At 36.1% G+C, this 26,688-nt stretch overlaps 1 protein-coding gene across 1 annotated transcript in view; it reads right to left on the bottom strand.

Moving 5' to 3' along the window:
* The window catches only part of GPM6A (glycoprotein M6A), a 111,592-nt gene extending 88,871 nt beyond the window's left edge, over nucleotides 1-22,721 (bottom strand). Inside the window, exon 1 of the mRNA XM_032187288.1 lies at nucleotides 22,170-22,721. Coding sequence (XP_032043179.1) covers nucleotides 22,170-22,206 — 37 coding nt within the window. The 5' untranslated portion in view covers nucleotides 22,207-22,721. The remainder of the gene's footprint in view (nucleotides 1-22,169) is intronic.
* Nucleotides 22,722-26,688: the final 3,967 nt, after the last annotated feature.

Here is a 26,688-nt window from a genome sequence, read left to right as displayed (position 1 = left end):
TTCAGTTAAGCAAAGATACTGCATAGCTCCCCTGTCTTTATTTTTCACCATGCAGACACGTAGCGTCCACCTTGTGCTGCCTCTTACTAAAGGTGGCTTTACACAAGTGATTTTTACTTAACTGGTGTTTTAGCTGCTGTCTCTAAGGATATCAAGAACACGCTACTACAAACACTGAAGATGAAACCAGTCCTAGCTTTATGGCGTGTTTTCAGTTTTATTCTGGAATACCATTTCAATAGCATATATTGATGTAAACATAAGAAGGGAAGGATAAACACGCGCACGGCCTGACAGACGGACGGACCCGCCACCCGCGCGCATGCGCGGCGGGGCGCTGCGGTTGCCGCGGCAACGGGCGGGCGAGGAGGGCCCGGCCGCAGCGCCCTGACCCAGTTTCGGCCCGGCTCGGCCCGGCCCTTGCAGCGGGTGGGGACGACAGTACTGGGGCCTCAAAAACAGCACAAATACTGCGCCTTGAATTCACATTTCAAAACGATATATGGTTAGCGGGTTAGCTACGTGTTCCCTATGGTGTGCTGCACCTTCACAGGCACGTTACCACAGACGTGTTCAGGCTTCAGCTTTAAAGCTTCCCCCATCGTTTCCCTGTTGCCTTCTGCTACTTCCATTCTCCGCATCCAGATTGTTCAATTTAAATAATTTGCTTTATGAAACTGGCAACCATCAAGAGAAACAAATGTACATAATGGCATATTGCCAAATGCAAAGATACATATTTAATATATATTTACCTACATTCTTTAGTTTCTTAGCAATATTGCCCCGGCACTTTAAATGAAAATCAGCAATTTCTTGTTTTGTTTTGGAGGCATTTAATTCCGTATAGTAACTGGTGGCATCTGAGGAGCCGTGCAGAGAGCAAAACAGAGCTGCAGCCTTCTGCAGTCTCTGTAGAGAATGCTATTTTTTAAACCACTGAGGGTTTATTTACATATTTATTCCTAATATTTTGCATATACATCTTAGTTGCCTGACAACATGAACGCATACTGCAGCAATCTGATGTTACCACAATTACATAATCTTCCTGCAGCACTAATAGTTCAGTTAGTTGACATAGACGGCGAGCCACTCACAATCCTTTCACTTCCAGCCACCTTTCTTTCAATCCAACACTAGTGAGCATTTAGTCCTTCCTCTGTGCTTCTGACTTCCTTTCTTTCTTTTTTTTTTTTTTTTCCTCCAGAATTAAATCCGCACTGTTATATCTTGAAAATCCTCCCTAGGCCCATGCTACTATGCCATGCAAAATTAAGACATGGGCTCTCCTTTCTGGCTTCCAGTAGGATTATTTTTGTCTACAGTCTTGCCTTGTTCCTAACACAGCGTATTCATCTCCATATTTGCTGTTCAGAACATCAAATTATTATTATAGTGCTTTATAACATTATACACATTAATAGTTTACACAACATATATTTTATCAAACCCATAACCTCTCATTCTTCACAGATATTCCACACCAGCAATACAGATACATACCTATGTTAATTTGCTATTCCCACGCCTTTCGCCCGCTTCTTTATGCTCAACTTCTCTCAGAATTAGGGACTTCCATCATTCTGCCAATATTTTCCATGGTAAAACACTTGAGTTTATTTAGTCGTTTTTCTAAATCAATTATTTAGGATGAAACTGTTTATGTAGGGTATCCCTCTAGGCTAAAGTCTTTAAAGTTTCAGCCAAAAAATCTCCCGCTATTCCAAAGAGTGAAGTTAAAGGAAAACACGTTAATTTGCCCTCAGGGTGGGAAACCTAGCAAGCTTTTCTTTCAAAACTTTAGGATTTCCTTTAGGCTTTACAGGAGGGACTTGAAAATAGCAATAGGACAGACTTAATTTATTCTTTGAAGCATTCCTAAATATCGCCTTGGAATTGGTCCATGAAATTTGTGGTACACACACACACAAATATCCAGCAGTGATTTGCTGTGTCTGTGCAAATTCTGTCAGGAGTCCAATCCATGTCAGATGGGGCACAGCATGGTTTCTCCTGCATCTCTGCAAAACTGGGCACTGGAAGAATTACCTGAACTGACTGCATCATGTTCAAAGCCTGTGGTGCCCTGGTAAAGAGGGAGTATCTTCTAATTTATATTAAAAAAAAAAAAAAAAAAAAATCAATCACCATGATTTCCAATTCTTGTTGATTTGGTAAGAATTTGTGCAGCACAGTCTGCTATCCTTGACTGCATGTGAAGCTTCTACATATTTCCATAAGATCACCTTACTTTAATTTGCCATTGACTAAAAGCTAGTACCTTGGTTTCCCTTCAACATATCTCTAAATGAGAATCATTGTGAGAGAATGATTTCAGAATTTTTGATTGCCTTCATGGAAACAAAGCTTCACAAATTTTGCTTGGCATTGATGTTCACAGAAGCACTTGGGAAGGGAAGAAAGTACTACAGCTTTCTTTCCACTTCTGAAACCCCATGTAGAAGGGAAAACCAGACTCTGTCTGCTTTCACTGTTAAGTAGCTTTCTCCTCTCCCCTATGCAACTCTGACCCGTCTTCCTAGTTAGCAGCTCAGGGAGAATTCCCAGCAGATCCCAATCCAATGCCTCCAATCTCCATGAGAAACCACAGAAAATACATTCACCAGTAACAAATGCTTTCTGACACTGTGCTGCATTTCCCAAAGCCAAAGGCTGAGGGCAGTAAAAATGAGATAATTTACGCTTTTGTACTAGAGGAACACTTTATGATTAATTGCACATGCTGCACTCAGCTTTTGGCAAATATCACCAAAGAACAGCTTTATCATTGGACTATGTTTAAGACTTATTGCTCAAAGCAAAGCAATGTTTTTATAAAAATTAATGTGCACATCCTACACAGCACTACAAGGTAACTAGTGATACAGGGCCAAGAGTTCATGGGAACTCTTCAGCTAGAAGCAGACTTAGCATTTTCTCTCTCTCTTCTGTTGTTGCCCAGGGAAAATGCTAAAGTCCTCAAGGCTTCCTCTCTGGCTAAAGTCACAGTGCCAGTGCCGCCCCCGACACAGCTTTGCACAGATTCAGTGTAACTGCTACAGAAACGCCTTCTAGCTGAAGAGGGATTCTGGCTTTCTTCTTTCAGCTTTGTGCTTTGATAGCAAATAGCAAGAGTAAAATATCATGCAGATATCCTATTACATCCCCTAGACACAGAATAAAAGACAAGAGACCCTCTAATTTAATGGCTCTATTTTTACATTAAACACTTCTAAGCCATCTATTTATGTCAGAAACTCCAGCAGCTCCCTCTCAACCATATAACACCATACAACCCTGGCAGTCTCTGAGCTGTCAGACATGCTTCATTTTCCAGTGGCTGCAAGTGTTGAAGGTCTTCACTGAACAGATATAATGACCTAACGTTATATGCTCAGTATCTATCCACCCACTGCATTTTACAACTCCCACAGACACACAGCCTCTGAGTAGATCTGTTATTACCTGCTTTAGGAGCCAGAAAGTCCATGTCTCAGTGAAAGGAACAAGTGAAGGACAGCTCTCACCCAAGCAGCAGCAGCAGGGTCACAAGCTTTGCTGTTGTAGACTAATTATCTGTGTAAGACTACATTAATTGCCATAAACTGTAAAGATACCAGGGCTCCATATCCCATATCCCCAAAGTGGATGCTGAATACTTAAAACAAAACATTTTTTTTAATTGAAAATGAAAGAAAAGTTTGCTTGCTTGTACTCTTTGTTTTCTGATTCCTGAGCCTTCAGAACCCATCTGCTTCATAATGTCATAAATGTAGAAAACATCTTGAAAATAAGACTGATATTTGCATTTAATCCTTATTACTTGGAAATTTTGAAAACTTAAGCAGCCATGCCATACAACTCCAGGCAGCAGCCACCTTGTGTGCTGCATAGCTGCTCAAAATTTCCTCATGATGGAAGTCCTATTCACTCTGTTTTTTTGTTCTCAAGTGGCAATGAATAATGGCAATCATTTCTTTCTTCCAGATTAGCTCACCCCCAGACCTACTTGGCTTTGCTCAACAGTAGAGCATGGGAAAGCTGTGATCACTTTCCATTTTCCTCTCTCCTAATTTAATTTGGCAAGAAATACCAACAATCAATTGTGCTCTATGCATGCTGCTAGTAGAGAAAGACTTATTGGTCTCTTCGATATCACAACTCTGAAACACCTAACGCTTGGGTCACAAGAAAGGCGGGTACTCTACAAAATGCACTTTTTCCTCCAAATATTTTTTAAAGTTGTATTCATCGTCGTTTATAGAACTTAGTTGGTACCACAGAATCTAGAAAAAAAAAAATATTCTGCAAAAATTTGTGCACGCTGCTTTTCTGGCAACTGCAGTATTTACAAAATGGTATACAATAGTTACTGCATACCTAGTACAACTTAACATGTACTATGACTCAAGAGATGTGTCACCAAGTAATTTTATCACCAATGAGGTACAGAATATTTCCTTTAATGAAAAAAATGTATTAGTAAACAGAAATCCAGGCCATGACACGTAATAAACATGTAGTCACCTCTAAACAATTTTAGATAACAATCTGTGTGTAAAATAAGTCAGGACATTAATGTAATTCCTGTCCCACATAGTATGAAATCTGTCAGAGAAATAGAAAAAAAAAATAGGGCCTAATAGTACTAGTTGTATAGTACTAGTAAGTACTATTTGGATCTACTAAACCACAGTTTCTCCTTGTTGATAGATATGAACAAAGTCTCACAAAATACTGAAATCCCCAAAACCTCAAAATTACGAGGCATAAGACAAAGGGTTGTGGGTTTTGTTGTTGTTGTTGTTGTTTTTCTGCTATTTCTCTCAGAGCAGATAAGAAACCCTTCCCAGATCTTTATTAGCAAGTACATTTTCTGTCTCTTTTGAACAGAGCCTTCATCTCATCTCATCTCATCTCCCAACTACCAATTAAACTCTGTTGCCTACCATCACATACAGCCACCTTTCTTCCTCATTTTCCATCCTCCTTCCTGCATATCCCCTTCAGCTGCTTTCTCTCTGTGATCTCCAGATCATTCATGAGAAGCTCCAGCTAAGCCACCCCCACTGTGCCTCAGCCGGAAACAACCTGTCTTTAAACTTGCTATCCAGTGAGTGTGCAAAGCTGCTACTCTCTAGAAAGCATTGCCTTCAGAGAACAGAAATGAGGAGGTTCAACCTCAGCTATATTACACCTGTTCCACAGCCCTGTTAAATATGGTAACTTTCATGGATGGGGCCCTTAGCTTCATATAAGGCATTTGAGGAAATGAGGGGTGCATCCTTGCTTAGTTTTGACATAGCCAGGAAAATTTATTTCACGTTTATATATTACTGGTTGGGAGACAGAAGGTGCATGAAAAATAAAATTGCCATGACTTCCCACTCACCTAGCATATCTAGGTGAAAGACCGCAGGCCCATATTACATTTCTATTCTGAAAACCTTTTGCTACTTCATATATACCTCTGCTCAGAAAAGCATTCTTGTTTTTTTTTTTTTTTTTTTTTTTTTTTTTTTTTTTTTTTTTTTTATGACTAAGCCAATCTGCTGTATATTTACTGCCCTTTTCTGCAAAGTATGTATCTCTCAGGAATGGCAGTGTTTACTTATGGACAAATAACAGTTTGTGTGTGTCAAAATATAAAGACAAAACTTACAGCAGGAAAAATAAATAAATAAATAAATAATAATAATAAAACTCTCAGCCTTCCCAAGAAACTGCCATAAGATTAGATAGAATTTCTAAGAGAATTGTGTTTTTCCAAAATTTTTGAATTACGAAAAGTAATTCAAATTACACAAGTCTGTAGGTTTGTGTCAAAATTATATAAAATTCATGCAAAGCTTTCCTTTGAGTTCTTGAGGAAAAAAAATGGAAATACTTGGAAAAACAATTTTTCCACTTGCTTTCTCCTTTTGCCACTCCCATTCTCCTCCTTCACATTTCTAGCAGAATCAAGTACTTAGTTGTACAGTATTTCAGGGTACTGACATTTAAAGGCCACTCCAATTTATGTGTTACAAAACCTCCTTTTTAGACCCCTTAAGGAAATGTTTATTATCTCTGTAATCTAAGATGTCTAAGATGTTGAACATATAGCAAAACAAAATGTATCGATAAAGAAAAAAGCTGGCTTTGCAGAAAGGAGACAATTCCACAAGATTATCAACAAGTATTTGTATTTGCTGACGAATAACATGCTGATGAATATCACTTAACTCAAAATATCACATAACTCAAAATGATCTAGCATGACCAAATAACTTACTTGTGGTTCTACTGTTTGTGAGCAATGAACCATTCCAAGTTCACAACTTTAAAAGTTTCCTTTTGCTTGCTTTTGGTAATCTGCCTTTGAGGCATAGCAATTTCTTCATGTTTTCTTGTGATTTACAGGATTTAAACAGGCCACATCCTTCTACTGTCACCAGAATACTAATTCAAAGAGCTCATCCTGAAAGTGATTGGATCAACTTTAAGGTAGTCGTTACAAGCAGTGGCAAATATGCCAATATATTATGACTAGTCTACATTCAGATATTGGATTATAATAAAAACTCTGCCATTCACTTCTTTTGTTTGTTTGTTTTTCCTAAAATTTACCTCCCCATCATGCAAGGAAACAAATGCTTATGGACTAAATAAAATTACAAATGTAGGAAATTCACAGTCCTCATCAAACAGCAGAAGGAGAAGAATTCTAATTCCTTCTGCGAAAATCACAGCAGGAAGCCACTTCCCACTGACACTCTAAGACAGTTGACCAGCAGAAACAGTCATAAAGCTGTCCCCCTCCCTTCTCTCCCACTTGAAAGATGTACCTTTAAAAAGCATTTTTGTTTTCCAGAGCATAAGGAAATAGAGTTGAGACAGGACTCACATACACAGTCCTCACATACACATCTGGGATGTGGCACATGAATTGGTGACTTAGTGGACTGACTGGTTAGCATTATTGTTAATACTCTCCAGCAAGTTTCCTCAGCTTTTATTATTCTTGACTGGATGTTGAAACAAAGTTCCATCCTCTTTTCCCTCATACTAGAGATCCTAATTTCAGAGACCTAATTTCTACTGTTTCCTTTGTAATAAATCCTACCTTCTTATTTCTGTGTTTAGGGAAATTGATAATAGTTTGACATTGTTTTCAGTCATTCTGTTCTTGACACTTACTGTATGCAATCAGACCCCAATGAAGGTAGAATTGCTTGTCACTGTTGTACAGTGTCTTAGCTGCAAAGGCTAGGTCCATCACGTGCTTTGGCCCTAAAATTGAATTAAAATCCAAAACCCTGAGAACTACACTTATCACAAACAAACAAAAACAGTATTTCAAGTTATTTGGAAGCATAAGTATAGGACATATGCACTTAACCAGCATGGTCAAAACTTTTGCATAATGTGTCCCGTGGATGGAATAAGGTACATACATAAGTTTAAGAACAACTTTTCCTTTGAAGTCTTGAAGTGCACACTTGAACTGCAGAAATTTGCCTTTAAAATGCAATTGCCAAGATTTTCTTCATATCATGTGACTTCAAGAGCTGCTATTTAAGAGTACTTCAGACTTACAACAAAACGAGGGGCAGGACATGCAGGAGGCTGCTTATTTCAATGCTTAATCTAGGCATACATCTTGTTAGACAGCAGTGTTAAAGAAAGATGTATAAACAACCTTTAAACAAGGTAGCTTAAAGAACAAAAACAAATCTTGCTCTAACACTACAGAGCTCAACACAGTATATCCACTAAGATAAATTAGATGGTGGTATTGTTTTGGGTTCTGGGTGGAGGCTGCCGTCATGGCGGCCTGATAGGGCACTCATCCTCTGCCCAGCTGGGGAAGATGCTTAGAGTCCCTTCTGGTGAGGGCAGTATGTCAAATGGATTTACCTACTTTCTTTGAATACAAGAAACAGTCTATTGAAGATATTTCTAATGAGTTAGGTCTGCTAATCTCCTTCAGTCTGAAATTTTCTTTGTATTTGAGGTTAAGTTCAATCATGCTGTTAATAGAGGTATGTTTTCAGCTGAAAAGACAAAACAAACTTGTCCATCATTAGACAAAAACGTGATCACCTTTGTAAAGAGAAAAATATTCTTGAGAAAATGCATTATTTAAACAAACTAGCAAGCAACATGGGCCAGTTTGTCACCATTAGGCACGCATCAGTTCCATGAAATGAGCAAAAAGATACACTGATCATATTTGTTCTGGACTTTTCATATCACATGTCTATTATCACTAAGAAATGAAGTTCTACTGAAAGGGACTGAAGTTACAACTTTCTGAACTGTTCCTTCTTTTGGCATACTGAACAGACATCCGCCATATGTATATCACACCATTCTGCTTAGATTATGTCTCTGCTAAAAATCAAGGTCTATCACTCTTCATTTTAACGACACATATGCCATGTGCATAATGATTGCAACTCCTTTAGTTTTGTTCAATTGAATACAATATTTGGTTAGAAACTCTAAAGTGGGACAGTCCAGACAAGATACTTCAATTACCCTTTATTTCACATTTAATACAAAAAGAACACTAATTAATGGCTGTACTTTTTTTAAAACAAATCAGTAAGTATTCCCTTGCATACTTTATCTTTCTGTAGTATGTAGAGGCCTCAACTAAAATGAGAGTCCCACTGTAGAAGTGGGAAGACTATGACCTACTAACGCAATAAGCAAATCATAGAAGAGGTGGAAGAAAAAAAAAAAAAAAAGTTCTGTTTATTTTTGACAGGTGGGAAACAAAGGCACAGTGAGATTTTTTTCAAAGACACAATTTTGTAGTAATTCCTATAGGTCAAATTGAAGAATGCAGAACATACATAAGCCATAATCCATACAAACAAAATCTTTCATATCTTGATCCAGTATCTTAACATTTTGTGAAATTTCTTAGGACACCATTATCTCTAAAACAGTAATGTGTAAGTTACTAGCTTACTTTTTAATCCAATAATACAATTTTTGATTGTATTATTGTATCACTACTGCAATGATTTCATTCAGTGAGTATTATCAAGCACGCTGGAAATTATTGCTGTGATGTTTTTAATAGTTTACTCTTACTGAGGTTTCACACTTTGGACAAGCTGCCAGACCTTGAACTGATGTCAGGAGCACAGGGCCCAACAGAAAATGGCCACTGATATTCTGGGCCACAGGATTCTTTTTGTCCTGCTACAGGTGAGTGAGGTAGATTTCAGTCATTTCCAAGTTGCGCAGTTTACCAGCTTCTGCATTATCCTAAAGTTTCATTTAAAGCTATTTTTCATTCATATTTGCCATTAATAAGAATAGGATTAAAGAATCAGAAAACAATATTTTAAACAAACTGTCCTAAGGTGTTATATTTTCCAGTACAAAAAAATAGCTCTGGAACTGTGAACTGTTTAGAGGTTTTCTTTAATAATATGGTTATCAGTTCTTTGAATATTCATACCTATTTTTGAACCTTCCTGCACTGCTAAGTAATAAGCAAGACCTGCTGACTATAAATGCTGAGCATCTCAGTTCCTTAGCTTGCAGATATTACACCATCACCACTGGAGATAAAAAGGCCCAGCTGGTACCAGCTGCAAACACAACCCACCCCTTATAACTTTCTAAAATGTCAGACATGAGGGCAGATATTTATCCTCTACACATAAAAGCCCAGTTCTTCCTTTATTTAATACATTAGATTTATAATGGCTTTGTTGGAACATACAAGAAATATAGGGCTGGACATATTTTATTAACTATAGTCCTAAAACTGTACATTGACAGGAGTATTTGCCAAGCATTATGTCAGAGAAATCTAGTTTCAAACCATTGCAGATTATGGAATGAGAGCAGAAGAGGGAGAATGAATTAGTCATTTCCATTAAAACTATGAAGTAGAATTGCCTAGCAACCAAGAAAATTAATTCAGAGACTAAAATAAACACTGTGACACTGACAGAGCAACTGCTATTCTATCCCAACAACCATAAAGGCACTTAGAAAACAGACCACTGTTTCCTCCATTTTTCTTAACAGAAAAAAAATAAATAAATAAAAAATAAAAAAAAAATAATAAAAATTAAGGACAGTAAGGCTGACTGTAGTAATTTAGTTTAATGACTGCTACTCTTATATTGGTTGTTACATCTGGACCACTGTGTAACTCATTGTCCCTGAAGGACTACAAAAAGCCTAGTAAAATTATCCCTTTAGAAATAAAACAATCACATTCTGTAGCAACTCTGAAGTCTATTGCCTTGGCAGGATATTAGATTAAAGGAATGATTACAGATCGGCTATTTTTGAGTGGCAGTACCTTCAGATCTCTAGTAGTAGACAGTCAGTCTTTCCAACTTTAAGTACCGAGTTTGTACACACTCAAAACAGATCAGGAATTATGAGGGCAAGAACAACCAAAAGAGAAAAATGAGATCCCAGAGGACATCACAAGATTTAGTAACTGCAGAATCTATGTCAAATCTAGTTGAGTCTACATTAAAAGGTAATAATAATAAAAATAAAACTATATGAGAAATAAATCAAGGAAGACAAGTAGGAATAACCGTAAGTTAAAAGAGAACTCCACAAACATGTACATAACTGCATTCCTCTCTCAGGAATAGAGAACAGAATATTTCAGCTCTCTGAACATCTGTAATATTCACAAAATACATCAACAGACAGCTACAGGTACTTTAAAATCTTTAAACCTGCATATTTCAGATGCATTCAGGAAAGGTAGTGGTGCTTGAGCTGGATTCTGAAAGTAACAAGGCTGTTAATAAATATTTAAGAAAATACGTGTTTTCATGTAGCATGGGGTATGACAGGTAATAATGGAAAGATATCTGTTGGAAGCACAGGCAGTACAGATGATGGTATGGGACGTGTGCCAAAATGAAGAAAAAAATTAACAGCAAAAGTCCCCCATGTGCAAACACGTCCACAAAACCGATAAAGGACCCCCAACGTACATAACAGGTTCCCCTGTGTCTTAAATATTTAATGACTGCAGCAGATGGGTTAGGCAAAAAACATATCTTGTCTGAACCATTAGCATAAACACAGCTGACCTGACAGGCCTACTCACCACTAGGTTATAATTACTCCAGTGTTTTCACTAGTGAACACTGTTCATAAACCTATAATAATTTTGAAAGATGACATCTTTGAGAAATGCCTCCATATTTTGTTGAACAGCTGCAATAAATTTCCTTTTATTTTCTGGCCTTGGCACTACACGCCCTGGGTGTGATTGTAGATACATGTTTTACTAAACTTTGGTTAGCTACATTGACAAGCATCTTTTGCTGATTAATTTTATCTGCATAAGAGAATGGTATTATAAAACTAGAAGTTTTATATTGCTATTTCTATAAATAGTTGAAATTTGTTATATTTTTTTCTTTTTAAGATTTTAATAGGACAGTTAATTAACATGGCAAAAAAAAATAATCTCAAATATCCATTTTCTGTGTTCACATCAGACATTGATGTCAGAGTCCACTAATCAGAGACAACCACGTAACAGACACTCAATTCGGAAGGCTTTAAAATCAAAGATCTACTGCACTCTTCCCCGCAAAGCACAGGCAAACAACCAGCATGCTGCATCAGATCTGCATTGAAAGACCGAAAGTTTCACTTATAATGCATTACAGGATAATAAGAAGTATAACACCAGTTTTGCATGTGCTTGCACTAGCAGCATGAACTTTATGAAATTAAGCTCCCAGATAATCTTAGAAAGCAAACCATTCCCATATTACAGAAGAAAGGTAAAAAGAAGGTCACTAGCAGCCTGCCTTGGGCAGAATTCCATCTGCATGGTAAATTTGATAATCAGCTTGGCCTAAGTGTGTGAACAAGATACACCAGCAAAACATTTCAATATTGCTAGAAGGTCCATTTTACTCTGCCCAATAGTGTGTCCAACCTCTAGTAATTCAAAGGAAAAACATAAACAAAAATTAAACCAGCCAGAGAAAAAGAACAGCATTTCTTGGAACCTACAGATGGCCCCTGTAGACCTCAAAGCATATTAATTTACTGTAATACCATGCAAACAAGCAAAAAATATATATATATATTAAAATCTCAAATTCCATTCAGCCTTCCTTCCAGTCTCCTCCCAGACCCCATTTAATTGCTTCACCATGTCCTCTCACAGATTTCCTGCCAAAAACCTGACAGCTACATGTAAATTACTCTGTGGCAACTTTAGGACCTAATCTTAAAACCATGCACATGCTTCATTTTTGCATAAGTGAATAATCTGCATAAAACCTATGGGATTACTGACAGTGCATGACAGCAAAAACATATATGTAAGTCTTAGGATCAGAGCCCTGGTTACTGATTTTCCAGATACTGAAGGTACTTAGGTCTATTATTTCAGTGGCATTACATTACACTAAAATCAAGAGCAATATATGAATCTACAATCAAATGGTACTAATTTTTACAACAGTGCTGGGTAGTGTGAATCAAAGTGGTCCTTAATATGTACTAGGACCATGAATTTTCTAGCAAAGGAAAAGTATTATGTAGCAAATGCAGTCAAGACAAAATGGAAGAAGCATTTTATGGCTTGAAAAGGAGCAGATCTCAAGCCAGTTATGAAGGAACACTTGGAAGACAAAAGATTGTTCCCTCTTCCAGTCTAGTTCAGCAATCTTGTTAGGCCACATGGTATTAAGATGCTTTTGAAGAGCATGACAACTACAAACAGAATCTGCAGAGGTTTATAACAAAATACAACCTATGAAGAGGAAAGGCAGGGAAAGATCATGGATATGCTTGTTTATTATTTTGAAAGAGTTTAAGAACGATCAGAATGACTGGTTGATCAGAGGTAGCCAATAACCTCTCAATGAGAAATCACAAGGCTGGGAAATCTCTGAAGACAAATGTACTGCTATATTGAAGCACCCCAACAAATAGGAAAAACAGTTTATAAATCAAACACGCTCAGACTATTTCACAAGAAAGTAAATCACTGTATTTGTACCACTGAGCTAGAAATGTAAGCTTCCTTTTCTATATATTGTGGAAAATCAGTAAGTCATGAATGCAAGCAAACCACATATAGTGGGAAGCATTTCCTGCTAAAGCTACTCTGTTTAAAAATCAATAATACACCATTCAATAATATAAATGAATATCTTTATGAACAACAGCAGCCAGTAGTCAGCGGTCCTTTTCTCAAGGCAATTTCAAACATTTACTTCCATCCTCATCTATGCATATTCTGTTACTATTTACATTAACTTAGCAAACTACTATCCCCATAAATTCAACATGTATGTGCTTGTTAATGGTATAACCCTTATTTAAACACTATCCTTTAAAAGTTTGTCAGTTCTTTTATGCCACATGCAGGATTCAAAATGGTATTATTTACCATTATTATTATCAGTAAAAATAACTATAAAGATCTGCTCAGGGAAGTCTGCTCAGTTAAAGGTTTTTCCACAATGGACCAATCCAATGGCCCAGTAGCAGCTACTACATCCCCTTTCTCCTACAGCATCTATCTGCCGTATTTAACATTGTACTCAGGTAAGGTCTAGAAGCATGGGTCTGTTCAAAATAGCTGTAGCACCTTCTGCTCAGTTGTTCCCTGCCTCCCTATTAAAAAGGGAGCATATCAGGTGTAAGCATCCCTGAGAAAAGACTCAACCTCCACAAAGAAAGAAAAACACCATCAGAAAGAAAATAAAAACACCCCAAACTGCAGATGCTTACTAATGTGAAATGTTAAAGAATATCCCTAAGAGTCAGGACTTAATTACTGACAGAACAGAAGAGAACTAGCAACAGTGCCAGATTTCCATAGCCTTTCCATAACCTCCAGTACAGTCTTGGAGGATTCACTCAGAGTAGCTGCAACAATGTCTTGCCCACCACAGTCCATATTCTCTTTGTTGTAACAGAGAAACTTATGACAGCATCCACTATGAACTTCTGCATGCAGATTCTAGCCTATAAATATTAAGTACAACAAAAGCATCCAACATACTGTTGGTAACCTGCACTTTATAAAAGTAGAAGAGCTTTTGAAGGTGAAGGGTTGTCTGAGATGAGATTTCTAGTAGAAAATTAGAGAAGATGGAAAGCAAGTGATTTGGTAGGTGGAAGCAGAACATGACAAGATGTATGCATTAGCTATTTTGTTCTGGAAAGGCAAGAATCGGAGCACCTTGTCATCCAAATATTGGCATGAGGACCTGGCTCCGTTAGACTTCATATATCCCCTGAGATAGACCAGATCCATGTCACCACGATCTCATGATCTTCTGCTATTTCCCTCCAGTATAAAAATTTGGAAGCCTAAATTTTTAGCTACAGCCAAACATGTTCCAGTACAGCTCACTTAAGAGTTGTAAAGAGACACCAGACTCTTCCCATGGTAGATTTCTAAAGGCTTTTAAATTGATCTAAAAGTGTGCCGTCTGCTTGCTATTGCGTATAGCCTAACAGAGTCCGAGAAGATTTGGTGGAAAATCAGGGGGTGGCAAGTTTTAATGATTTGCACACGAAAAGCTTAAGCTGATTCACCAGTAGTAGATGGTGCCACTACAGTGTGGAACCTCCCACACTGGCTACATCACCTTGCTAGGTGGGGTGTGCAGGCTGGCTTCCTTCCCCAGAGAATCTAGGCCAACAGGTCAACTGTGATCACATTACTGCAGAAGTTAAGTGATATACCCTCCTTTTCCAAGCAAGAAAGTCTTCCCTATCTCTCAAAATTTTGAGTTAACGTAAAAACAAATTTGCTCTCCCTCTTTTCCTTACCTGTGCATAAATTCAAAGTACTAAGACATTGCTTGCTGTTGCAATATTACTCATATATGCAGCTGCCATGAATGTAGCATGTTACAGGTTACTCTCAGAAGGAAAATACAAACAAGAAAACAAAAACTGTTAAGCTACACATGCTCTATTTTAAAAAGAAAATCTGAACTTATGCTTCTAATTTATTTTTTTTAAAACTTCTCAAATGATTCATTTACCAACATTAATCCACAAATGTCAATCTATTACTACTCTGATCAGAATGCTTGTGTTTGAGTTGTTTTGTACTAAAAATTAATGAATTTGATATATGATATCAACACCTTAACAGGTTTTTGGGTTTTTTTGTTTGTTTGTTTGTTTTTTCCTTCAAAGACAAAATGTAAAGATTTGGAAGCCATTTAAAAACACACCACATCAAAACACAAGTTCTGTGCATAAAGTGCCAGAATTCCCATTAAGGTCTTCTACACGTCTGGTCTGAAAGACTAAATGTATCTTTCATTCTTTCTAGTCAAGTACTGTCTTCCAATCTTTCCATAGCATTTTCAAGCTTCTGAATCCCTTCAAAGGTGTTTCAAGTCATGCCTCTTTTTCCTTCCCTTTTTCCATCATACCGCCTCACTTTAACCTCTACCAGCATAATTACCTCTTCTTCTTTCCCCACTGTGCCTTAATACAAAGCAATCCCTGCTTAATCACTTTGCTATGCTACTATACTGTCTTCCTTCATATTTCTCCATAATGTGTGATTTAATTCATAAATTACCTATGGAAAAATCACCCTGTTGCAGTTAGAGGAGTGGGATGTGAGCAGCTATGACTTGCTTAATAAAGATTAAAACTCCAGATCACCTAAGATTCTTGTACTTTATTATAACCGTCTCCTTCAGTCCCTCATGTAGTACTTGTTTTGATTTCTTCTGCGAACATGTAATACACGACGCTGTAGGATTTCATTTTCATGCATTCCAGATGCTAAAAAGAAAAGGGTTCCAGAGAAACAGAAAAGCAGGACAGTAACCTCAAAGATCTTTGGTTTTGGTTTTGTTTATGAATAGGAAAAAGAAAAACAAAACATTCTTTGGGGTACAAATGGGAAGATACTAAGAAGTGAGGGATACTTATTGGAGCTGCAAATACTATACTTTGAGTTTTATTTATACTCCAGCAGTAGCACCTTCCTGCAAAGGTATATACCAAAACTGCAGCAAATGCACCTTCTGCTAAAAAGCCTGAAGTCACAAGTGCAGCAAATAGCTTCCCTCACACCCCAGTTAAAATGACAGATTTTTGCTAAAATTGATACTGACTTTAATAATTCATTTATTTCACTGATGTACTGTTATCACCACCAGGGAACAAAAAACAAAACTACTAGAAACCTCTACTATGTGAACCAAATGAAAATTCTTCAGAAACTGTTCAAGTGCAAATATCAGGAGTATTATAAATGCAAACAGAAAAATAAATTCTTGTACTCAGTAGTAGCTGATGATTTTCTACTTCCTACACCATATGAGACTTAACAGGAAAGACCAGATTCTCACCAGTTGCAGAAGACAGATTGAAAAATCACATTGGTAAAATTGTTTAAAGTGCTGATCAGAAATGAAGGCATAGTCAGAATATAAAATAAATAATTTTAGATATATCAATTCCATTTAGCGCCTAACCACCAAACTGAATCTAATTTATTTTTGCTATATGTGAAGATTTTTGTCATAATTAAATGCCGATTTTTTTCAGAGTAATTAGAAAAAGAGCATACTGGTTTTCCCCCAATTGTGGTGCAAAATCGTGCAAAGTTTTGCACAGATTTATAGTACTATTTTGATACTGTATCTTTTAAACAATTGGTTTAAATTAGACATTTGGAATACATTTGACACTTTTTTCTAAACATTTGCATATCTTTCATATGAAAGAACTTTCTTCTAAAATAGCTTATTTATGAAGTTGACACATAAGTGTCAAAATTACCAAGAAGTCTTAAATTCTCACACACTGAAAGAAAGATTCATTTGAATACTTTTGCCCTGTAAGAATTCATAGAAAAGTACAATTAGGTCATATTAATGCTGGATTTTCATGTCTATGACTAGTATCACATTAAGTCAGTAAGAAATACTGTTTTCTGCTATTAAGAGAGACACTTCAATGTTAAAGATTAAATAAACAAGGAAGACTAAATTTATTTCCATCATTGATTATCTGTGGATAACAGCACAATTTATTGAATAACAACAGATATTCAAATTACAGCTCCTAACATAAGAATCTTAAGTAATGTATCCAGTAGTTATCACATTAAAGGAGAATAACGTACAATTTTAGAACAATTAATTCCAAATTCATATTGAATGATGTCATGGCATTTTTATTTAATAAAAATAATTGATTAACCACTAAGGAGTATTAATCAAGAAATATAAATGAGTGACTTTGCCAGATGCTAAAATTTTCTTCCATATTTAACATTGATTAAGAAGGAAAATTACTCTGTTAGTGGCTTTGCAATTGTCAAGTGAGTATTTTATCTGACTCTTACCATACACACACATACATTTTTAAGAGCAGGTTAATAAATATGTTGAAAGTTAAGACCATGCTACTCTGAAGGAACCTGTAAAAATACAGCCTGAACACAAGCTTAGATCTTAAAACATATTCCCAAAGGAAAGAGAAATTGACCTCTGCCCATCAGGTTTTCTTCAAGAAGCAGTGCAAATCCACGTTTTGAATGAAAAATATCACCTGGCAAAATTCTTGTACTTGCTACTTATAAGACCAAATTAAATATATATATATATATAAAAGTTTCAAAATTACTTGTAAAACTGATTATAGTTCAGAGGTCCTAGAAGGCCAAACAGAGTGCTAATAACATAAGAATCTAACTGAAGATACAAGAGTGGCTCACACTTGTTTAGCATTTACATTACAGGATGGAAATTAACTCTTTGGTTTTATTTACAAATATAGGCACCCACAAAAATCAAAGTGCCAAATATTGTGATTTGTTCATTTTTGTTTTAACCTACTTAAGAGCAGTAGTCAAATGAAAAACTGGATGACAACTCTCTTTCAGAAGTAAAAAGATTTAAAAGACTAACTTGCAAAGGATGTCAGCAATGGTTTGACTATTTCTACTGTTATTTTATTTCTGAATAGGAAATAAAAGTCACTTTCAGTATGTTTATATTATCCTACTAATTCACTCCATATACCAGAGTAAAAGGAAGCAGTTAACCTCTTTCTCATGACTTTCTCATGAAACAGAGTATGTGTGTACACACTAATGAGATAGCACCCTAGACTCCATGACATTCTTCTGAAACTGCTTAAAGCTCTCCTTCACTGGCATGCTGTGGACCAAACCAAAAGAGCTTTGGTAATAGACTGCAAATCCACTGAGATCACTAATTCAGACCAAATGCTAACTCACTAATTCTAGTATACAACCATTACCTGTCACAATAAGATTATGTACTTCTTCTCTATGCTACCAGTGTAACCTTTTCCATCTGTGTCAGGTATGCTACAGCCAAGAAAGCTAAAATAAAATCATCTCTTCCCTGTGCTTGCTGCTATGCAAACATAGATGCTCTGTCCATTCCCAATAGTTTATTTTATAAAGGAATTCAAACTACTAAAGTTATGGATGAGCCATAAAAAAGCATATTTGTTTTCAAGTGGTGTATATTTTGCTGTGCTATAGATTTTTTTTTCTCCTGAAATAGATATGTAGTGAGAATAACTCTAAACTCCACACTGCTAAGTGCCACACAATGCAAAAATTACAGTGCCTGCTCTCTGAAGTTTTCTATCATGGTGAATGACTGGGGTGGGGAACATCATTGCACTCAGTGCTTTCGTGGAGGGAGGACCTGTTCTGCAGGAGCTGGAGCTTTTTCCACATAGCATAGCTGACAGTTTGACGTCATTGTCTTTCAGACACTGGCAGTTGAGACCTACCACTAACACACATGCTAATTTATGCATGAGATTTTCAAAATTAGCATGCATCCCTAAAGACATGACTTAAACTTATGCTTCTAAGTCGACCTGATCATTTCTGAATAATAAGCCAGTCACCAAAATTACAGGCTTTAGTTATCTTGGATTATCCAGACAGCAAATTTGCAATCAAAGTTATAGTTCCTAGGCATGAAGCATAATGTCAGTGTTATGGAAATTGTTAACAAGTTGATATTTCTGAGATGTTGTGACTTTTTACTTTCTTAGAATATTTTAGCATTTTTAGCATATTGTAGCACACAGTTCATCCAGACTTTCTATGCACCTTCATTTCTTGGACAGCTACAGATAGCTGACTAGAAAATATATTTGAAACGTCCTCCCTGACCTGCACTGTCTTACAAACCAAAAAAAGTGATACCAACAAAGGAAAAAAAAAAAAAAAAGTCCAATACTTTAAAGCAGAAGTATAAATACAGATTATACGTGGTTTAGATTTTAACAGTCTCACACATGAAAACTGCTGGACAACAGCATTATTTCAGCATTATTTCCATTTACCAAATGAAGGATACTGATGCAAAAAGAAACAACATTTTCCAAGGCCAATATAAGGAAATATCGGTGGAAAAAAAATAGGTCACTTTCTGATTTCTGATCCTTATTTGAACTGTATCATTTCCAGTAGTGCATTATTTACAGAAACAAGATGTGATACATTCCCCAGCTGACAATTTTACAAGTTAAAGCCATAAACAAATTGTAAGTGTTAAACGCTAGAATGTACAGAGATTGTGTAAGACAGAAAATCATTATTTGGAATCACTATGGTAAGAATTATGTTTTCACATATCAATATCTTATTGCATAACATACTGTAAAATAACAAGACTCCCGAAACTGCAAGGCTTTTATTAGAACTATCGTTATCATATTTATGAAATGCATCAAACTATTCACTTTCATCATGGCTGCTAGGAAGACGTAATGCTGTTCAGTGGGAGGTTCAAAACATCTGCTGTGAAGAGCACAGGAGTTGGTAAGCAGTGGCAATTTACACTCCCATTGATTTTGTAGGAAGCAGAGAAGGAAGAAAGAAACAAACAGTTCCACTCAAAATGGCAGAAGGATGAAAATCAGAACATAGGAATTAAAGTTCTTAGGGCACTATAGTCAGAAGAACTAGTCTGGAACTATACTAAAGATATCAGTAAAACACATAATAGATAGATTATGCTAAGTAAAAGCAGAAAACAGGCACTATGAGAGGGGAGTATCAAGTAGTCAACAGTCAACACTTTTCAAGTACAAAAGTTCAAACCTTAAAGGGATCCATGATTTCATGATCATCCCCTATACTTTGCTAAAATTCCAACATCTGCATTCAAGCATCCCCCCATATTTATTTCTCAGGAATTTTTCTTTTTGATCCTAAACCATACATTTTCTTCAAACTCTAAATACATTTTAAAAGTCATCAGAATCCAAAGTAGGAACACGACAGGTTGAAATGACAGGTTCACAAATATGGTGACAGCAACTAAGCAGTACCCCCTTCCACACCAGTAAGGAAGAAATATAATTTGTCAGCTCTTATCATTCTCTTGTCACTGTCCATGATGACAGCTGGGTACCAATAAAGGGGAAAAAAGGCGAAACACATGGCTTTGTAAATGGGAAGGGGGGTGGAGGGGAGGCAGAATAAGTAGTGTTAGCTGTTGTAATCACACTATTAATCACACCATTTTGCCTGGCTATTTGGTCATTCAACTGCTTACCATATGAACAATGAGGACACAGTTCATCAATAACATGTGCTTTTAATATACAAATTGATTCATTTTTTTTCTCTGATTTTTCCCCCCCTTAAGATTTAGAAACTTTGCATTTCACACTGTTTATTCAGGCAATAACAATGAAACATTTTGATTCAGTGATCAAACAGTTGGATTTACTTGTTCTAAAGAGAAAAAAAAAAAGTCTTTCAGACTTAAAAAAAAAAAAAAAGCATTTCTTCAATTTCTAAATGAAAACCTAAGTAATTCAAACATGTAATGAAAGCACTGATTTTATATGCAGAAAAGTTTTATTTTCCCATTAAGTCTGCTATTTGCAAATAAAATTTAACCGAAGGAACTGCTGAAATCACCTGCAGATACTAATCTATTTATATATAAGTATGCATGCACCAAGGGTGCAGATTTACCCTTAGTGTTCTCTTTATATGTACCGTGCATCTATACAAAATTAAGAGCATAAACAATCCAAAGCTGTATTCTGTCTAAATGGGTCACTTATAATGAGAAAGCATGACATTTACATGTAGCAAGCAGATTGATCAGGGAGTAGAAAACAGAGTATGTCATCAGCTCAGAAAAATATGCCTTTGCAGGCAATTTATATTAACCACCTTGGTGAGTTCTTAAATCCTCCTCAGAAATGGAAATAAATGTAAAATGAAGAACATACATGATTTAATGTAGCAAATATTCATCAGGATTACCCTTTGTGCTTGCACTAAAGTGAAAGGAGAAAAAAAAAATCTTGATTCCTTTGACTGTAATGCTTCTTGTACAGAATAGCATTTAAGTATAGGGACATTATGAACACTGTTTTTCAGAGATTCACAAATTAATAAACAATCAGCAATAACCTTAAATTGCATCTTTAAGTGCTAACATCCCCTTGTGTTCAGTTATTATCAACTTGACTAGAAACCTTAGAACAGAAATGCTCTGAATGTGCTACGTACATCTTGCTAAAGCAATTTCAGCTGCAATGTGCAAAATGAAATTCAACAAGATCCAAATTTGCACAATGTAAATAGCAAAGCTGCTTCAACACATAGTGAAACAAAAGTGGAAAAAATGCAGAGAGAAATATCAGTACTGCCTAACTATATACAACATATATCCCATGTCTTTGTTCAGACTGGATTCTCATTCAAGGTGTAAATACTGGTTACATTGTTAGATATTCAACAGCAACTAGCTCCAAATATTGTGTGAGTAGCTCTCTCATAGTTCACACTAGGCTCCCTTGACCCAGCCAGACAAGCGTGAAAACATGAAATAAATGAAGGTTAACAAAGACTGGTCTGGCAGGCAGTCTGCACCAAATGCTTGCAAAATTATAAGTATAAATGTGAAATTTGATGTTTAGATCTGTTTAATATTAAATATAAGATGACAATCACTATATTAATGCTAGGTGCTACTGCAGAGAGATAAATGAACGTAAGTGATACAGGGGAAAAAAAAAAAAGGCAACCTTTCCCCATCTGCCACATAAGGATATTCACTAACCTTACAGCATGCTGCTAAAGCAAACAAGGAACTGCAAAATAATTATCTCCTCACAAACAGAAAGCAATTTTATCACAATACCTTTCTGTGTTTGTCCCTCTTCCATATTCTCTTCCATGGCTACCTTTCTTCACTAGAAACAGCTACACAGAATTAATCAAAAGCTTCAGTCAGATGTAGGAAAAAGTGTGGATTTTTTTTTCCCTGGGAAGCTCCAACAGCAGAGGCTTAGGCAAGTCCTCAGAGCTTAGCTAAGGCTCCCTCACTCTCCTTGTTTGCTTGGAGACGGGCTGTCAAGTGTAATTTCATTCAAATTACTCTTCCGTGAAGATTATCAATTTTTCTTCTCAAAGCTGCCCATTGTGTACCACTGTAAGCAGGTATTCAAATGAACAGCCTGTGAATTTTGGGGGGAAATTTGGTCTGAGCCCTTATGGCAATGACACCGATTTGTAAACCTCACTTTGCATATAAAATGGAGAAAAGAGATTGAGGTTTGCATTGAAATCTGTGTTTTAAATTGGAAACAGACTGTACTGAGAACAGATGGAGGGGTGCCCTCTTAACGTGAAGCAGACCACCAACCCATAATTCCCCCTATTTGCTACAGAAGTGGGAAAGCCCAGATGCCTGTGGGTTCTTTATGCTGTATTACTTGTCTGTCTTTCTCTCTCTCTCTCTTTCTCCCTCCCTCCCTCTCCCCTCCCGTATCAGCACATTTAAGAATAATACGACTCTTCATTTCCCCCTTCTCACATATCGATATCATCTGGAACTAAAAACAAATGTACACTATTACACTTATTTTTTAATATCCTAGAAAACCTCTTTATAAGACTATCATTTTGTACGCATGTGGGTGTTTATACACACATGCAAGCACAATTTAGTACGATATTAATCACTGCAAATTATATGCACCCCATATATTATTTGTCATCAATGTTGCAATAAAAAGGAATTCGGTGGTGGCTCAGATTTAAAACAACGCTTGCACCAATTCTTTCTCTGATTGCTAATATCCAAAATTATCCGTACACTTGAATTCCCTGTTAAAAAATTGGACCTTCTTAAAATGGTGAAGCACCACATGTGTGAGTGTACATGAGGAAGCACATAGAAATATGCACAGTTATGAATTTACTCAGGAAAATCATAGGTTAAATACACTGTGAGGGCACCTACTCATTTGGGGAGCTCTGCAGTCTGATTTGGAATGCAAATTGGACACTGCAGTCTAGCAATAAATTAGCATTTTTGTACCTTAGTCTATGGGTAATGTAACATTTTTAAAGTCTCATCATTTCACCAAAACTGCAATGAGAACACAATTTACACTTTTTCTGTAGAATTTGCACTTCTCATCCTTCCGGGGAAAAATGTGATTAAAACTTACCCACAAATAAAAACTACTATGGCTGAAAATTCCTATTTACATATAAATGATAACTTTCTCATTCATTTTCTTCATGCTGCCTAAATAGAAGGAAGCAATAGGTCAATCTATGTCACTAAACAAAAAAACAAACAAAAAAAAAGTTTTGGATAAATTTGATATATAAACCTGTTAAAAATGATTCATACCAGAATAATTTCTATATATTAAGTTACATTTCTATATATAAATTAAATAATTAATGCATAGTTATTTAGTCAGCCAGTGCATTTTCTACCCCTCTTTTCCCCTCTTAACTGACCTTTCTAGGCTTCTATTTTCTGGACTAATTGAAGAACAATGTAGTTTTAGCACTCAGATCTAATTGATTGTCTCGAACTTAACACATCGACACTGCCTATACACATGGAAGTGCTCTGACATCATAGCATCTCGGTGTCTTCCCCCTTTCTAGGAATAATTTGAATAATTTGTTCATTCAGATTAAATATATATACATATATATTTATTTTTTTTAAGAGAAGATCTGTGCAAATCTCCCCTGCTATAGAAGTGACATTTACCTCAATCTCTCCAGCCCCTCACCTCTTTTGGGAAAATAATAATAATAATAATAATAATAATAATAATAACAATAATAACAATAATAATAATAATAATAATAATAATAATAATATCTCTCTATACACACACACACACATATATGTGTGTGTGTGTGTATAGAGAGATATTATAGTATGTATATATTAGTGTATATATATATATTATATATATATATTAGTGTATATATATATATAAGATCATATGTGTAGTCATATGTGCATATATATGATCTGACAGAATCCTGGGGTTGGAAAAAATGAGGAGTTTTGTACAGAAACAAAGAGGAATGGAGGAACTTGTCTCGAGAAGAGAACAAGTCTAGAAGACAACATGACTTTTATTCCCTCTCTGCACTGCATTCTTTTAATCCCATACACATGCAAAACACAAACATCCACTAACTTAAACAATGTTACTGGCACTTTTTCATGCATTTTCTTACATAAATATTAGTAAATCTTCATATTTACAAAAAGTCTGGAGAATATTTTTATTATGCTGGTACTTTCTTCTAGAGTTTGTTTCCTGTTGGTAGTACCAAATACTGAGATAACCAACATCTTTAACAGGGATGTTTGCAATAATTGAATCTATAGGTTGCTTATGACACCAAATAGCCTTGTTCCTTTACACAATTGTATAATGATTTATTGTTTACATTTTAAAAGCATCCAAAATAGAAAATAGGCTAGAAAGACTAATTGGAAGAGGATACAACATATATCTGTATAATCATGAGTGACATAGGAAGGGCAAATAAGAAAAACTTGTTTTAGTTCAATAAAGGGAGAGGGCTGAAAAAAAAAAAAAAAAAAAAAGGAGACAGAAGAAAAGAAAGGTGTAGTAACACAGCATGTAGTTAAACTGTGGACATTGTTGCAGCAGGGTACAGTGGTAAAAAAAAAAAAAAAAAAAAAAAAAAAAAGAGAGAGAAATGAGAATCTGGATCACAAAAAATCACAGATCTGAAGATGCACCTCTGGATCAGAAGATCCCTGAGGCGCCAGCTATTGGATGGTAGAGAAATATTTTGTAGAAAAAAAATATATATATTATTTGTCCTGTATTACTTCCAGGAGTATCTGCATTGGGACACAAGAAGATGAAATGCTGGGTTAAGTGAATCCTTGATCTAGTTCCTGTATTCATTTTCATATCAGGTTCACACACACCTTGATTTTTATGATGGGACTTTTCACTTCCTAAAAAGACTGCATTTTTGTATCAAAAGTTAAGCTGAAATCACAGTGACTGGTGAAGCAAAACTCAGCACTGTCAAATAATGGCTTTGAGGTGTGTTTTTTTCCCCCTTGCAATGATCAATTTTTCTGTACATATATTAATACAATAATGGCACTAAGAGCTTCACCTGGTAAAGATCAAATCCTCCAAACTACATGAGTGTTGAAGCTCCTTCTTAAGAGGACTCTGATAAGTTTCAGGTGTTATTAACTGCCATCCATACAGAGAGAGAGATTTTATATCAGCTTCCTTCACATTTAGCTGCATTTTATTGACATATTCACTGTACAACATAAGTCTTTCTTTCTAGACATGTAAGAACTGTTCTGAGAACCTTTGCAGGTGAAATTATGACTAGGTGTTAATCCTAAATCAAACAGCAGAAGAGTTCTGCAAGCATTAAGAGTAACAACAAAAAACAGAAAATGCTAACTTTATGCAACTAAGGTATATCAACAGAGACTTTCATTCTTCATTGTATTGTGAAAATCGTTTGCCACTAGTGATGTACAAGGTACATTAAAAGCATAACCAGAAACCACTCAAAGCTGCTAGCTTCCTCTTGCTGGGCATGCTTCTGGTGTGGAAAGAAGTTATTTTGGTAGGAACTGCAGATGACTGCCTAAAATTCCTTCCTAGTATGAGATGAGATTACTGGTGCAAGTGATCATTGGACACCCATGCCATGTGTAAGCAGCAAAGCAAGACAGAACATCCAACTGTATAATGAGACTAAATAAACAGTTAATCAAGAGAATAATTGGAAGCTGATGACATTAACAGATCCCCTGGTATCCATTATGATATTATGAAATGTGGTTGAGCACTTACAGCTTTAAACAGCATGACAAGACACCTGACTTTTACTCCCAGTTTTATATGGCCTACAAATCAGTTTATCACTCCATCCCTTAATCCTATTGATTTCCAACTACATAATAAGAATAATGCTGTGGTGCAATGATGTCTTGATCAACACATGAAAATATTATTTAAAAAGCATGATGTTATTTATGTTGCTAATACCGCTACCTCAATAACCGAGAAAGAAAAATCAAAAGCCAGCTAGAGTTATCCCAGCTGCATTGTAGCACCTTGCCCATGACTGCATGAGCAAGTTGCAAAGTTTAGCTGGATGGATCTGGGGAGTGAAGCAATACCAGTTCTGCCCATTTCAGGGGAACTAACTTCAGACTAACTCCAGACTGGTCCCATGGATTCATTGCCCCTAAGGTGTTAAGAGGTATTAAGTACGCTCCTGAAAAGCATGCTCTGATTTTATTATATGAAAAACAATCTAATTTATGGTCTCAGAGGACATTCCATGATACGAGCCCAAATACAGCAGGTGGAGAAAAT

Source organism: Aythya fuligula, chromosome 4 (genome assembly GCF_009819795.1).
Source record: "Aythya fuligula isolate bAytFul2 chromosome 4, bAytFul2.pri, whole genome shotgun sequence".
Lineage (NCBI taxonomy): Eukaryota > Metazoa > Chordata > Aves > Anseriformes > Anatidae > Aythya > Aythya fuligula.
The sequence above is the reverse complement of the archived record's forward strand: the minus strand, read 5'-3'. Positions and strand labels throughout refer to the sequence as shown.